At 40.0% G+C, this 16,694-nt stretch overlaps 1 protein-coding gene and 1 pseudogene across 1 annotated transcript; both read right to left on the reverse strand.

The window, feature by feature from the left end:
- Positions 1-248: 248 nt before the first annotated feature.
- On the reverse strand, positions 249-664 carry LOC103749448 (annotated as a pseudogene).
- Positions 665-13,367: 12,703 nt separating this feature from the next.
- LOC103749439 (regenerating islet-derived protein 3-beta-like) lies at positions 13,368-15,673 on the reverse strand. The gene is made up of 4 exons (XM_008852326.1): positions 15,598-15,673; positions 14,911-15,045; positions 13,850-13,966; positions 13,368-13,587 (listed from the first exon to the last, which is right to left on the reverse strand). Exons 1-4 carry the CDS (start codon positions 15,671-15,673, stop codon positions 13,523-13,525), a joined length of 393 nt encoding a protein of 130 aa, XP_008850548.1. The 3' UTR covers positions 13,368-13,522.
- Positions 15,674-16,694: the final 1,021 nt, after the last annotated feature.

The raw sequence follows: 16,694 nt of genomic DNA on the forward strand, positions 1-16,694 counted from the left end.
CTAAATCTTCCTTCTCCCAGCCATGTGCCTGCCAGCCAGCCCCGTAGCTGACCTCCACGTCTTGTCTCCTCCACTCTCCTCCTCAAGGCAACTGCCAAGTTTACTAGCTTGCCTGCTCTGAGGATTTTTCTTTAAAATTCAAATAAAATTTAAAAAGCTTTATAAAAAAAAAAAAAAAAAAAAAAAAAACTTCCTCTTTCTGAGTTCCCCTATCTTTATTTGCAGAGCTTATCTAATAATTTCTTTTATTACATTACATATTTCTGGGTCCATTCCTAAGTTATTCTATTGTACTTTTCTCTGCTTTGTAGAACCAAACAATCTCAAGCACTAAAGGATAATCAAGATTGGGATCACACAACAGAGAACTGATGGGCAAAAGTAATTTTAAATAGTGCTGGAGATCACTGGGACCATAAACAATCAAGGCAAATGGTGCCATTACTGTTAATATTTGGATGATAAATTCTTGTTGTAAATAGAACCTTAGGTGGTTTGAAGGGGTAATCTTTTGGGAAATGAATGTAAAGAAAAATACTCTACCTTGATAGGATCTGTTATTTGGTCCCATTATTGTAGGTTGCCAATGAAACATACTATCTACAACAGCACAGTGTTCAGAACCTTCTGAACACTGTGCTGGAGGATCTCTTGCCAGATCATTCAATTCCAGGGGTGAGAGTGTACAGGTCAGTTGTAGGGCAATGTGAAAGGTCTTGAATTCTATCTCTGGCACTTCTGGATTCCCTTAGGAGCCATGGTAGGAGATATTAGTGGTGGCCCAGGGGCTGGGACAGGGACTGGGAGGGACAGGTCAGGGACTGAGGACCTGAGGCTGCTTTCATGGTCCTGAGTCAGCTGAGGGCTGGGTGCTCCACACAGGAACTGATGGGTGGAGGACTGAGGCCCACTCAGCTTCTGGGCCTGCTTCAGCAGTTCATTGATCTTTTTTTTATATACCTGAAAAGTCTTTGCATGTTTGAAATCTTCTTGAAGGAAAGAAACATTATATTTAAAAAAGACAAAACAAAAGAAAACAAAAAAGTCACAAAGTATTTCTTGTTATAATTTTTTTCATTTTGTGTATTCATTTATTATTCTTGTGTATGCGTTTACATTTGAAAGTCAGAGAACTACTTTTTGGAGTAAGTTCTCTCTTTCACTGTGGAATCCAGGTAAAAACTAAAGTCATTAGGTCTACAAAGCAATAACCTTTATCTAATGAGCTTGTCCATATTTTGTTACAATTTAAAAAACCATTTTTTCACTTTGGCAAAATAAAACTGTCATAGTCACAAATAGACTGGACTCTTACATTCCGCATCCTTTGTTAACAGAAAATTTTGACTGAATCCTTTATTTATAGAAACAAAAAGATTTATTTACCCAGCTACAGACACTTAAGGAAGCATATCTATTTTCAGTAGATGAAGAAAAAATTGGCCTGATTTTAAAGACACATATGAACCCCCTCCCCAGGTCATAGTGAACAAAGTTAACATTTGCCATCCTAGTTTAAAATCTACAGTTTTTTTTATAGAAACAAACAGAAAACTCTTTGTTATTATGAGTTTTCACAATAAGTTGGCATTCCTAGATTTCTTTTCTCATGTAATTGACCCAGTAAGGACTATTCAATGTAGAAAAAAGGCTGAAGGTGACATTAAGTTCTTTTCTTCCTTCATTTTATAATCTAGATTCGGACCAGAGACCACAATATTGGCAATCTTGGCTAAATTGTTAGATTCTCTTGTGTCTTTGTGTCCCATCCTGTGTAGCACTGAGTAGTGGTAACACATTAATATGTATCCAGACATAACTACAGGAACCAGGATAATGAAGAGGAACCAGGGAGGTAAGGAAAAGAAAGAATCTGAAAGAGAACAGTAGAAAACAGGTGTTAACAAGGGAGATATGGACAATAATGGGGTTATTTTAAGGGGAGGGGGAGGGAAGGTTATACAAGGAACCTAGGGGATAAAGGGAAAGAAGGAGCTCAGGAAAGGTGGGACCATAGGAGAAGGGTATTATTAAGAGAGAAAAGGAAAAAATGGGGGCATCTTAAATGGGGAAACCATGGTGGAAGGGTTAGACAATGTGAAAGATAAACAATACTTAGCTAGTTTTAGAAAACCAGGGGGAACCATATTAGGCCAACAACCTACTGAAAAATTATACATACAACCAGATCAAAGAATGTAATATATATACACCTAGGCAAGGTTTATCTGAGAGCGTTTGGTCTTTGCCCAAGCTCTGTCTACATGGCACATGGTAAATAAAAGTACCAGACTGGCGGATATACCCTTCTTGGATGTTTAACAGCCATACTTTGAGGCCTATACTAATTTGATCAAAGGGACATAAAGGACAATTTTTGCTCCTTGCCCTCCTAGGTCAACTAAGTTACTGGGGACAATGAGCATCTCTCAAAGTATCTTGTAACTATGGTGAGTCACCTGTCCTCTTGAGCAAGGAGGCTGTGGAGACCCCACCAGGTGGACTTGAACCAGTGTCCTGTCTACAAAGAGGAGGGTCAACACAGAGGAAACATTTTGTCCATGCTTCTAAGCAAAGCCAGCCATGGTTGAGTAGGACCTTTGACTTATCTTCACATAGACAGAACTGGTAAAAGAAAAGAGCCAAGGGCTCCTCCCCAGCCCATGTGACCCCTGAGGAACAGATCCTCAAAGACCTTAAGAGTAAAAATAAATTGTGTTATCATGGCCAACTGTAGGGTCTTAAACACCCAAAAGGAAAGTACACCTAAAGATTAATGGGGTCAATATAATTTTAAGAGTACATATGTGTAGCGAAAGGCTAAATAATAAGAAACAATTCAGTAACACAGCATAGAGCTGGGAAAATGAACAGCAGACCCCAATCTTATCTAAAGGAATATTGACAACTGATTGCTGCTAGATGAGAAATAGCTGATCTTCCTAAAAAAGAAAAAAAGGATCTCTAGATAGGCTGACTAGATTCAGCAGACAGACAAGCATTGGAGAATGGCTGGGTGTTGACACAGAGGACAGTAAGAGAGATGACAGAGTATGTGGGCTCCAGTATGTACAAGGGGGAGGCTATGGGAGGGTGCCATTTGGGAAGCTGGTATATAGATGAATAAGATTGTGTGGGATGTTCTATATGATATACACACACAGAAAAATCAACAAATTTTTAAAAAGACATATTTGAGGAGGAAGCATAAAAATTTACTTCATGTTAAATAGTAGAGGTGATAAACATTACTAGTGAAATCTGCCTGATGACTTTATATCCATACTCAGGTATAAGGATCTGAGTGTAACCAACTGTGACTAGTAATCATCAGATACACAGAGATTAAAGGCACATGTGCAAACATCTAAGTGTTAGTAGCATTAAAAATGTAGGAAACAGCATATTTTAAAATGAAATGGAGATCTTCTTTAAAGGGTAAAAACTCATTCAATTTTATGTCTTACAGGGTTTATACTGAGTTCAATATTTTATAACTGTATTAATTCAACTGTGAACCTAAAAATTTACAGCCACTTTTGCTCTGGAATGTGTTACTGAATATGTTGAAGCTGTAATTAAATGCTTCTTCTAATCATGTGGTTATTAAGTTTAAAAAAATAAAAAAATAATAATTCTTCAAAGCATAAAAATTTGCTCCTTATTAACTAGTAGGTGTGAAAAACATTACCATTGAAATCTGCCTGATGACTTTATATCCATGCTCAGATACCAAGTAGCTCAGAAAGTAACCGACTGTGACTAGTAATAATCGGATATATAGAGATTACAAACACGTGCAAATATCTTAGTGTTAATTGCATTAAAAATAAATTTTTCTGTATGAAACTGTGTAGCTGTCCTCTCCTCAGGCCTCTCTTGGGGTAAGTTTATTGCGGAGCCCTCTGCACCTTGACTCCCCTGGCCTCATTCACCCTTCCATCTCCCCCGCTGTTCTCTACACCATTCCTAGTCTTGGGTCCCCAGACACCTGGGGAACCAATACTGCTTCCTGATCTTTTTCACCCTCTTTACTCTGGAAATTGTTATTGAATATGTTAGAACTGTAATGAAATGCTTCTTCTAAGTATGTGGTTATTAAATAAGTAATTAAAAAACTTTTCTTTGATGATTAAATAAGTTAATGCATGTACAATTTGCATAAAATATCTGGCACTTGACCAACTATCAATAAATGTTGGCTTTATTATTTGATAAGAGCAATGTCATTCCGAATTAAGAAGAAAACCAATCCCTCTTTTAAACTAAGTATCTGTAGTAGTTATTAGTATGTTAGTTCTCATTGCTGTAATAAAACACTTGGCAAGAAATAACTTAAAGGAGGAAGGAGACATTCTAACTTACAGTTGGAGGGAATCAGGACATCATATCGGGGAAGACAAATGGCAGCAGGTCTGGAAGGCATGACCACAGGAGCAGGAGACCAGCTGGTCACACTGTACCAATGGTCAGGAACCAGGAGGTGAACTGGAGGTAGGATCAGACTGTAAAACCTCAGGGCTGTACACCTGTGCTCCATTTCCTCCAGCATAGTTCCACCTTCTACAGCTTCCATAACTTTATGAAGCAGTGTCACCAGCTTGGGACCAAATGTTCCAACACCTGACCTTAGTGGGGCCATTTAACATTCAATCAAACTGCAGCAGTTTCCAAAGTCTGAAGCATTTGGGGAGGAAATCTATTCCAAGGGAAAAGGCATTGGTAGTAACAAGAGACCTGTAGAGACAAAACCCAGTGGCAGTTGTTCTCTGTCCGCTGATGAAGCCTTTAGGAAAATTTTTGGTTACTAATTCTAACTAGTTTATAATAGGAATATTAACTGAAAAAATATAGCTGGCCATTCCCCGCAGGTACAAAGTAAATGTTAGAGAACTTTTCTCTTCAGTGATTGAGCACTCTTTGGGCCTAAAAGCTGTAACTCAGGGGTGGGGAGAACTAAGCAAATATTTATATAAATTTATAGAACATTATGAAAAGTAGAGTTTCAAGAGCATAAATTTTTCACCCTTGAGGACGAATGGAAAGTAGTTTCTGAAAGGGCATGGGGGGGGAGAGAGAGAGAGAGAGAGAGAGAGAGAGAGAGAGAGAGAGAGAGAGGAAAGAGAGTTTTGGCTCATTCAATGGGTTATTACTATTTTCCTAAAGCTTGGTTCCCACATTGCCTTTGGACCCCAGTGTTCTGGGTCCTCTGGAATCCATGAAACAATTTTTAGGCTTTTCTTGTCTCCTACACTGATCCAACTCTTTAATTCTTTTGAAGATTTAACTCCTTTTTCCAGAGAGTAGATGTTATGTTTATTCCAAGACAAGTTTAAAAGGAAGGCATTTAGGGTGGAAGGAGCAGAGTAGGGGGAAGGGAAGGTTGTATTAAAACACTGACAATGTTGTAGAAATCTGAGATCAAGGTGCCAATGGTTTTTGTTTAACATACTCACTAGGATTCTACCTGAGAGGACCTGTAGGTTTCCAAACACTGTAGAAGCTGGGCGGCAAGACATGGATGCTTTCAGATGTAGAGAATAAATAGCTTTTGTCCACTCTGAAACACTTCCAATTATTGCTTCTTCCCCATAGGAGGACAGTTTATTTGGCACTTGGTGGTTGTTGGAAGCTGTCAGCTTGGGGCTGGCAGGAGTGCTGTGCCAGGTTTTTGCACTTCATATAAGATCAGGAGGGTGCTGGACTCTCCTCAAGGATCTTTTGCATCTCTCCTTTGGTTGAGCCTTCCCTGAAGGGGGGTGGTTGCTAAGCGGAAAATCAGATGGAATTTGCAGAGCTCAGATTATTTCAGCAGATGGAGTAAGGTGGGGGTGCTGTGGGTGCCAGGAATCTAAATGGTGACATACCACATATAGTAAGCTGCTCACACGCACATATTTTGTTTAATTAGTAGTTTTTGTAAGACACGAGCATATGCTTTGTCACTTCTTGTTGTTTTAAAGCTAAGTGATTATGTAGTTTAATGAAGTCTTATATTTTCTCTGAGTGATTCTTGCTTGTAATCAGCAACTCAGCACCATATGCTATCCCCCACCCCGTATTCATGTCCATCACTCTCTACCTCCCTATCTAGAGCTGTTCTGAAAATAGTCATTATGGGAGGTACAAAGGAAAGTTGGATGTAGATTCTGCTATGAGCCTCCTTGTGGAAATTCAGTAGAGAAATAAGCAGAAGAATAGATTGACATTGAAAAGAATCTAACACTTAAGCAGCATCAGAGTCATAAGATGGAAAATTCTCACAGGAGATGCTCTGAAAGACAGATGCTCATGATGGAAAGGCAGAAAAGACTTAGAGACTTTGGGAATCCAAAGAAACAGAATAGTTAAAGGACTCCACTAGAGGGAATGAGGCATGATGTTGAATTGAGAAGTGGTTGATGTAGAGGATCCTCGACTGTCAAGCTCCACCAACGTGTAAACACCATTGTGAAGTTCAGTCCAATGAGACCAGCTGAGGAATTTCCTCCATCAGATTGGTCCATGGTCAGACCAGTATTCCCAGCATTTTACATGGATTCTAGGAGTCTGTACTCAGGCCCTTTATATTTGTGAGAAAAATACCATCAACTGAATTATCTCCCAAACCCTGAACTATTCCTCCTGGATATTGGGCTAAGGTCCTTGGGGCCTTGGTTAATGGTTAAATGTTTCCTTCAGTTCCTTTCAACATGAGAGCCTACAAATTCCTCTGCACATAGGGACTCACAATGTATCAGTGTTCTTAATTAGAGTGGGTAAACTATCAGGGTAAGAAAGAGCACCAGCGGTTGGAAAAGAAGAAAAGCAAGACAGGAGCGCGTGAAGGTAAAAAGAAGCCAGAATCTTCTGTGATGTGGACACAGACATAGAACGCTATCACTTTTGTCAAGTTTTGTTAGAAGCAACCAAAGCTGAGCTTGAAAAGGGCATAAAGTCCAAACCTAGGTGTTCTTCATAATCTCTTCCTGGTGCCAATCAGTGGAAAGCAGGAAAAAGCAGGCAAGTTTGGCAGCTAAAATTATAGACAAGATCATGTACTTACAGCAATTCAATTATGAAGTTGGGTATAAGCCTCTCCAACTGGGCCCCTGAGTCTCCGCTGACAGACATACAGCCCCTCCCAGCCCACTGAGAATCTTTGTGCCCAATCCCTACATGGGGCATTCCATCAACATCTTGCACCATATCTAGGGTCCTAGCTTCTGGAAACTGGGAGATAGAGTAGATCTACCACCATTACTTCTGTGGCTAAATCTGAAACGGTATCTCTCATTATGAACTGAACCAAGAGACATATATCAACATGTAAAAAGTGTTCTCTTCCTCAGTAACCAAGAGCAGGGAAGCAGAAAGGACAGCAGTAACATGGGTCAGTAGATGGAAGAGGCCTTTGAGTTCTAGGTTGCTCAATCATGTAATTTTCTCCTGTGACACACATTCCTGATTCTTCATTAGCTAAGGATTCAGTTTGGATCTCTTTCTTATTTACATATTGTATATTTCTGTTTACAAGATTCATGTCTCAGTTCTAAGATATACTGCAGTACTTAATCTCAGAGGATGTAGGAGTGGATTAAATATATTTAATTTCCTAATATCTGTTTTCTAATCCCTTCTTTCCTTAGCAACAACCAGCTCAATTTCCCTGTATCTCCAAAATTATGCTGTTTATTGGTTCAATTCCCCCTCTAGTGGTAGTTTATTTATCGATAGTTACCTAAAGGTTTCTGTGTTAGATTAGTGGTATTCAGAAGTTTGACCTCTATGCAAAATGAGAAATATATTTTTATGCCAGCCTTGTCCACATACACATGCACATATAATTTTAACAAAAATTTCAGGCAAAAGTAATGTTTGCCTAACTTTTTTCAGTATATGCCTAATTTTCTATCCTTTATTTTATATTAGTTATTATTCCCAGAATTGATTCAGTAAGTCCAATCACCACCACACTTCAGCCCACACTTTGACAAACTGTGCTTTATAGTGCTATTAAACTGTATTTACCATGTGGTCAATTAATAGGTATTTTTTCCTTACTTGGGATACACAGATAAACACAGAAAAAGCCTCGGAAGCCTGATGACCTACAAAATTTTATTACACTCTTTTATTTTCATAACACATTTTCACACAATAACTTCAAAATGCCTAGCTTCCAATAATTTAATATTTCTGAATTTAATCATCAAAGAAATACTCCCAAACTTTACACATGCAACAAAATTAAACATGACTACTAGTATCTCAAAATGATTACTTCAAGATATGAGATCATCTGTAATTCTCCTTGAGATATGAGAAGATACCCATAAATCAGACCAAAGGCAACACAGAGATTCCAGCAGACATCTGTGGAGTTTAGAGACAGTGAGGAAGAAAGGACAAACATGGTTGGATAGTGAAAGATTGAGAAATGGAGGCAAAGAAGGAAAAGGAAATCTTTTAAAGCTAAATGTGGTGCATTATCAACTAGAATTTAAGGGTGCTAAGAAATAGGTCCTTTGGGTCAACTAGCATGACTAGTTTGGGGACTACCTTACTTTGACATGGTGCGTCTCATGTAGACCGAGTAGAAAGTAAAGTTAGTGATATAAGGAAACACCAGAGCCTCAGGAGGCTGGGAGGATCTGCTGAAGTAATTTCATTCATTGGCTCTAACAGGGATTGTCAGAAGCCCAAGTCAAAACAGGTTTAAATACACAATCCCAGAAGTAGGTAATGATTGGGTAAATATGGTGACATAAGCCAGCTACCAACCTCCAGACTGATAGAGGACAATATGATGTCAGAACAGAACTGCTACCTGGGGTAATATGCCAGGGCCAAGAAGGATATCTAAAATAGAAAACAAGCCAAGGGGCAGGTGAGAAGGCTTACTGGGTAAAGGTGCCTGCTGCCAAGCGTGGTGACCCGAATTCAATCCTTGGAACCTACATGGTGGAACAAGAGAACCAATTCCCACAAGCTGTCTTCTGTTTTCCAAACAGGCAACATGGCATGTGGGCTTCTGTCTAATCCCCCACCCACAGCCCCATGGAGGTGAGGGAAAAGAAACAACCTGAAAGGGAGAGAGTAGGGAACAGATGCTACCTGAGGGAGGTGGAAAAAGTGGGAGTAACTGGCAGGGAGGAGAGGAGGGAGGGACATGCAAGGGACCATGGTGTGGCGGAGGGAGGAAAATCAGGAATGGAAAGATGGCAGGAGTCAAGAGATATTGGGGGGAAGGGTGGGAATAGTGGGGGCACTGTAACTAGGAAGGGAGGGAGGAAGGAGGCCAGGTGGGAGACAAAAGAATAGAGATGAGTGAGACTAGGAGCTGCTTGGAAGGGAACGCAGTGCAAGACAGAAGAGACCTCCCTTACAGCAACAAACATGACTTACTAATCAAAGTAGCTTCTTTTTGCAACAGATGGAGGCTGCTGCAGAGTTGCACATCTGGTCAGGCACAGAGAACATACACCTGGGAGATGCCCAGTACTAGGTGACACATCTGCAATTGAATCTCTCCAACCACGGCTCAAGGAACATAGCAGAATAAGGAAGACAGATAGGGCTAATGCACCTCTCAGATCTCGCCAATGTGGCCTCCATACACATCAGAGTGCGTTACACACAGAAGGCCTCAACTGGCCAAGTTTTGGAGAAGAAAAGACTGTAGGGTATAAAATGGGACTCTTACGGAACTTCACCTCCCACAGCTCAGGGACCATTGCTGAAGGAGGTGGAAAGATTGTAAGAGCCAGGGCTGGTTCATGAATGTATGAGGTGGAGGCTTCCAGGCCAATGGAGGCCTGGTCATGTGTGTCTGTGGCAGTGGTGGCATCCAACGTGGAACATATGGGAGCTCAATTAAACAAGGTCCCAAAGGGGAGGTGAGAAATAGGTGGCAGACCAGCACTAGATTGAGAACTATTTGAGACTGGTTGCTGCTGGGTGAGGGAGAGTATGACTTACATAGGACCACTGGATGATCTGCCTAGACTCCAGTGGACACATTTACACTGAAGGACATTTGGGTACAAGCACCTGAATGAACAGGACTCAGCATGTATGGCAGGGTGCATATGGTTTTCTGGGGGGGTGGGCGTGGATTGAGGAGGGGGTCTGGATGTGAGTTGGAAATATAATGTGAAATTTTAAAAGCTCAGTAAAAAAAGAAAGCAGTCTTATTACCTGTAAGCAAACATCTCATGAGAAGCCTCCCTTCGCCCCCTATCTAAGAAATGGATCTTACCTATAGATGGCAGTATTTATATGACAGAACTCTAGGTCCCAATTGAGCTGAACACCCTGTTGAAGTTGGTCTAATTGAATATTCCTTTGAAATACAATTTGCCCACTCACTGAGAATCTACTCAAATGTCTGAATCCTTGGGATGAATACTTTGATGGAATTTTAATCAGTTAGCTGTGCTTGACCACCACATGTATTCAACAAAGGCAAGCAAATGAATTGGTTGAAGATAATAGAACAGTTCCAGTGAAATAAATAGCAACAAAAGACCAAAGAGGGAAATAGCAAGGTCATTCCTGACTTTATTTGCTCATTCTTCAGCTCATTGTGAGACTCAGTTACATTCCTTAATCTTGAGTGCACTGAGATAAACCTTCCCAAAACATCCTCTTTTGTTTAAGTGAGTTAACATGCATAGCAGTATTATATCCAGATAACCTTAACTAAGCTGGCATAAAGGAAGCCCACGCCCTGGCATGGTACCTCTGAGGTATTGGCACCCTAAAGTGAATGCATGTTCTGGAAGTAGAAATTGTGGGTGGTTTAAATACTGGATATAATACTAAGTGTCTTCCAAAAATTATAGTCACTAATGGTTAATAAATCAAATGAGCATAATCCTAACCCTAATTTCTTTGCCATGAATTATGGAAAATAGTTTCTAAAGATAGAAAATATGAAGCTGTAAACTTAAAGTAAAAGGGACAGTTTTATCATTAACTGGATGAAAGGCATTAAGTTGCACAGACTTCAATGTGATCATTCAGTGGGATGGAGTAGAGACTGTTTAATCATGGTGTCTTATAAGAACCTTTGCTCACACCACCAGCTAGGATAACCTCCCTGTCTCAAAATCCTTAATGACATCTGCAAATTCTGTTTTTCTATAGAATGTTCATCTTGGGGGAAGGACATTCTTTGCTCTACTGAAATCTGTTTTTCACTTGTAACATCACTCACTTGTGCCCTTTTCTTTTTCCTTGATTGACTGGAAGGAAATTCAAAAATTCTAATAGATTTCTTATGGGATTATTTTCTATATTCCATTATTTTTTCCTGTTGTTCCCTGTTTTCAATTCCAGTGACTTCTGTCCTCTTATTTTGCTCCTTCTACTTTCTTTACACTTGCACTGTTTTTCTTTCTCTAGTTTCCTAAAGAGTATGCTTGGATTATTGATTTTAGATATTTTTTCTAATGCACTCATCTACTGTTATCAGTTTCTCTATAAATACTGTGTTAACAATACACTGTACATTTCAGTGAATTGTATTTTCATTCTTATCTTTATTTTACATGTATGAGGTTTTACCTGCATGTATGTATGTAGGTGCACAACATGTGTGATGTGTCTCCAGAGACCATAGAGGCTGTCAGATCCCCTGGACCTGAAGTTATAGACAGTTGTTAGCCGCCACATGGGTGCTGGAAACAAAGAAGCCACTGTTCTTAATCCATGATCCATTTTTCCAACTTTCATTTTAATTTTGTTCAAACTATTTTCAAGTTTTTTTTGAGACTTCAGTCCCCATGTATTATTTAGAAATGTCATTTTTAATCTTCAAATATTCTGAGATTGCACCACTATTTCTGTTTTTAATTTGAAGCTTGATTCTATTGTGATTTGTGTGATTTACACTCTTTCAAATTTGTTCAGATATGTGCTATGTCCCATAATGTGCTCTATCTTGGAGAATATCCCATTTGAACATAAGAAGAATGCTTATTACGTACCTGAATGAAATATTCTCTCTCTCTCTCTCTCTCTCTCTCTCTCTCTCTTTCTCTCCCTCTCTCTCTCTCCCCCTCGCTCTCCAAACCCAGGATTCTTTAGAATCCTTTATATAGCCTAGGCTAGCCCCAAGCTCACAGCAATTCTCCTGTCTCAGCCTCTTGAACACTGGGATTACAGATGTGTTCCACCACACCCAGCCTAGGTACAATATTTTCTAAATGTCAAGCAGAAGAAGATGCCTGATAGTGCTGATCAAGTTAGCAATGTCTTTTCAACCATTTTATCTCCTTGATCAATCAACTGCTAAAAGAATAAAATGTTAAAGTCTAGATAAACGTGGTTCCTAACTTAGAATGGTTGAGCTAATGGTGTTTTAACTTTTTAAGGATGCAAATTTAATATACATTCATTAGAAAACATATGTTGGACTTTGAATTTTAATCTTTTCCTGAGCTGCTAATATTGTATGATACTCTAATGATGCTTAGCAGGGGCAAGAAAGCTGCATTTCCCAGTGAGCCATATAGTGATGACAGAAAACTATTTTAAAAACATGTTTTCCCACTAACTTCCGATATGTGGTAGGTTAGATGTAGTAAAGGCATCTTGACTTATTATATTACCAACTGACAGTGGATTCAGCAGGAGTAACTCCATCATAGATCAAAGAAAGTCTGTGTAGCAGTAGATTTTTCTGTCGCACTGTAGTCTCATAAGTTAATACCTCATGGACTTGAAGTTCTGAGGCAGATTGAACACTTTCAACATTTTTAATGAATGCCCCCTTTGATTGTTGAAAGTATTCTGTTTTCTGAAATCTGTTTTGCTTAAATTTAACATGGATATTCTAATATTTTTAATTTTTACTAATGTTGCTATAGTTTATCTTTCTCCATCTCCTTATTTATAACATATGAATTGAAATTGTTATATATGTTTTGCTGCTTTTTAATTATGTTAATTATATGTAAGGAGCTTAATTATGCCATTATTATATAAATATATAGTCATATCATCTCGCATTACCCTTGGTTGTCTCCTTTTCACTCTTGTTGATTCCCTTCCTTGACCCTATTAGCCCCCCTTCTACTTTCATCTGATGTGTGTGTGTGTGTGTGTGTGTGTGTGTGTGTGACACAGTGAGTTTAATTAGGGTTGTTTCATAGCATCATGGGTGAGGGATCACTCATAGGAGGCTACACTATTGAAGAAAGTGTCTCTTTCTCCCCCAACACGTGAGGTAGGGCCATCAAAAATTAATTGATTCTCTTTCCTCTAACTGGTATATTAGTCCATTTACTATAAGAATAAAATACAGAAGCATATGAATATAAATGACATATTTTTATTATTTCTGTCCGAGAACTTAGGCCATAATAAACAGAAGAGCCTGAAATGAGAGTGAGGAAGAGAAGAGAAAAGGGGAAGATTAGAGAGAGGGGTTAGATTTGTAGTATGGGGAGACTGCTCCTTATATGGGTAAATATTCACACTTGAACTCTTGATCATGGTGAACTACATAGTATATGCAGGCTGCCAGCTCCCTGCTCTAGCCTTTGAACTTGTAGACACAGGGTAACTCCTTGTTGTAATAATCTGTCCACTTCAGAAATCCTGCAGACACAGAAGTTGTAAAAATGAATGGGGCAGGTATATCATCTAAACTCAATGAAGGGGAATCTCTGACGTGGTCCAGATACCAAGTCTCACCCTAATCTTCACCAGTGTCTCACTCCAGGAGGAAGAGACATGAAAGCATGAGAAAGGACAGGCCCACACTGAATTTTCTAGCTCAGAGGATACCCAGAAGATAACGTACAAGAACAGGGGAATGGGAGTGGGAAACATCGGGGAGGGAAGGCTGTCTGTTTCTTACCTGAGGCATATGACATGGTTCCACAGTAACTGGGGTCTGAGGCAATGGAAGGATTCCTCTCCCAGTTGTAATTCATCACATCAGCGTTACTCCATTCCCATCCACCTCCATCGGCCCCTTAGAAGAGACAGCCATGTAAAAGGAATAGCTGTTGAAACTCTTTTGCATGATCTCTAAGCAGAAGCAGCTGATACCCACATGCAGCCTCATATAATTGATCTATATCTTCACGTGCTTCCCAGAGCTCACTCTACTTTGAAGTTTAACCTTAACATATACCTTCTATTACCAGAGCACTGCCAATAATCACAGCTCTTTACACTAACAAAAATAATATGTCCATGAATGAGCATGGTGAAATATGCTTTTATAAATTACTCAGAACCTCATGCATCATAGGAATCATATAAAGAAAAAATATGGATCTGTTTCTCATTTAGGATTCTCTTAGAATTACAGGCACAGACTCCCTGAATCCCTCAGAGAATATTCCCAAGGCTTCTTATGGGAACTTTGTAAAAGTTGACAACAGGCACAAAAACTTCACCTGAAGACCAGGGATAGCTATAGAGCTCAGTTCTTCAGCAAGCACCAAGGATTTCCCTTTACCCAGATTGTAATATAGAATCTGAGCTCTGCATATCATTTGGGTTCTTCTCATGGAGACAAAGAGAGTGTGCCTGGGGTACAACAGCCCCTTGAGAGAATACAGAGGGGAGAAGATGGATTCTTACCAGAGTGGGGTCATGAAGCCCAATCCAGACATATTGGTAGCTGATTGCACTCCTTTTCACTAGGGAAGACACAAAAGAAGCCTCAGCTGCACTGAGCACAAACACGGGTTGTCCTGAAGGCCACTTCTGGTAGGCCAATCAGGGCAAGACAGAATGAGACACAGACTTTGACCTTGTTGCAGAATGGCAGGGTAAATATAGATGAGTAGGGTGGATTGCATGAAAGAGAGGATGTTAAGTCTGATTCCCAAGGAACCAGGGAAACTGGACACCTCTTTCTCTGTAACTGAACAAGTATGGTTGCCCTTGCCCCCCCCCCCGACACACACCTCTCAGCACTCACATCTGCATCAAACCAGGATTTGGGAATTTTAAACAAGGCATAACAGTAGGATCCATAGGCCTGGGAGCCCATGGGGCAACTGATACGTGGAGAAGGTGCTTCTTTCTGAGTGTCTTCACCTGGAATGGAGAGAGACAGAGAGGGGTGTGGGATAAAATGAGAAACGATTAGATGGCAAACATTTTTAGGCCTGTCTGATGGGATTAAGTCCAGAACATTGACTATCTCACATTTTTCTCTCTTTCAGGCATTCTTGATCTAGGTGGATTTTATGAGAAATCTCTTTATTTTGTACTTCTCTCCTCTTCTGTTATTCATGGATCCTCCATCCTGGGGCTGACAGTTCCTGTGCTGCCTTGTCCAAACCTGTGTGTTCTCTAAAATTCTTCACTAACTTGTAAAACTTTCTTTCTTCAGTCCTCCAACACAGACTAAAAGTCCCTAACTGAATGGTAAAACCTCTCATCCTGTTGATCGATCACTGGGCTACCTCCCACCATTAGTGACCTTGGGGAAGGCAGGATGATGGAAGGGTTGCAGGGAGACTTCCTCCATGGAGTACTCTTCATCGTTTCCATAGGGGACTTTCAGGACCTTTCTCTGCATCTTGGCTCTGAATACTCTGAATACTCTGAAGAGGAGACCCAGTGTTAGAGGTCTAGAAACATTACCTTGCACCTGAGACAGGAGCATCAGACAGGAAAGCAGCATCCAGGACATTCTGGACAGCACCATGCCAGGCAGCATTTTGTATGTGAGTGAGAAGCATCAGTCACTGAGGGAGTGTGATCACAGAGGACATTTAGAGAGAACAGTCCCTTCCCTTCTCCTTTGTCTAGCTCGGAAAGCATACACTAATCTTGGTCCCAACCCTTTTTTTCTGTGGTTCTCGAATTAAGTAAAGTATCCCTGTTCTTCTCTTTCCTGAAAGCTCCCCACAGCGTTTGATGATTTTCAGATCCCTGTTTTCGGTGAGAATGAAGACTCTTGTGAGTCTGCAAGGTTCTCACCCTCTTTCAGCTCCCACTTACCTGTCTTGTAGAAACCTGGGATGGTCTGTCAGGACAAAAATGACTGAGCTTTTATAACAGGATCTGAAGGAGAGGCAGTGAAGTGAGTAACTGGAATGCCTAGGCAGATTGGGGCAGTGGGCAGTATTTGGCATAAATTCTAGGAGATTCCCAGCAAAAGCAGGAGACTCTTCCTGGCAACGACTGGGAATTGCCACACATGTGACCTCTTTCCTGTCACCAAGTCAACTTTGTCTTGGGATGTGGGTGAAGTTTGAACTTTCCCCACCTTCTCCCATCCATCCTGTTCTGGCAAACTTAAAAGAGTGATAACAGCTTTGGCATACAAATTATGCTGTTACTGAGTTCTGAAAATCCTAAAGCCTTCATTTACTAAGGAAAATAAATATTAGCAGTTTACTTTTGATGAAACTGGAAGGACTTACTCCTGTAGATGTGTTTCTTTATACTTTGTTTTGTAAAGTTTAAAACGTTAATAATAAAAAATGTGATTAGCTAGAAATTGGTACTACTAATAAGGATGATATGTTAGTTGAAGCAAAGGAAAATTTGAAGCCAAGAAGAAAAATAGTGGATACAAGTCATTGTGTGAACTTTGTAGCAATATTTGAATGAAGCTTGGCAGTAATCACCTGAGTTAATAGTTTAGCTAGGACTTCAAGTAAAGGAAGCTAAATGGAATTGCTCTCCTGCTACCTCTATGTGGGGAAACTGAGAAATAGCATCTCGGTTTACTG

This window comes from Nannospalax galili, unplaced genomic scaffold, assembly GCF_000622305.1.
Source record: "Nannospalax galili isolate Female #2095 unplaced genomic scaffold, S.galili_v1.0 scaffold726, whole genome shotgun sequence".
NCBI lineage: Eukaryota > Metazoa > Chordata > Mammalia > Rodentia > Spalacidae > Nannospalax > Nannospalax galili.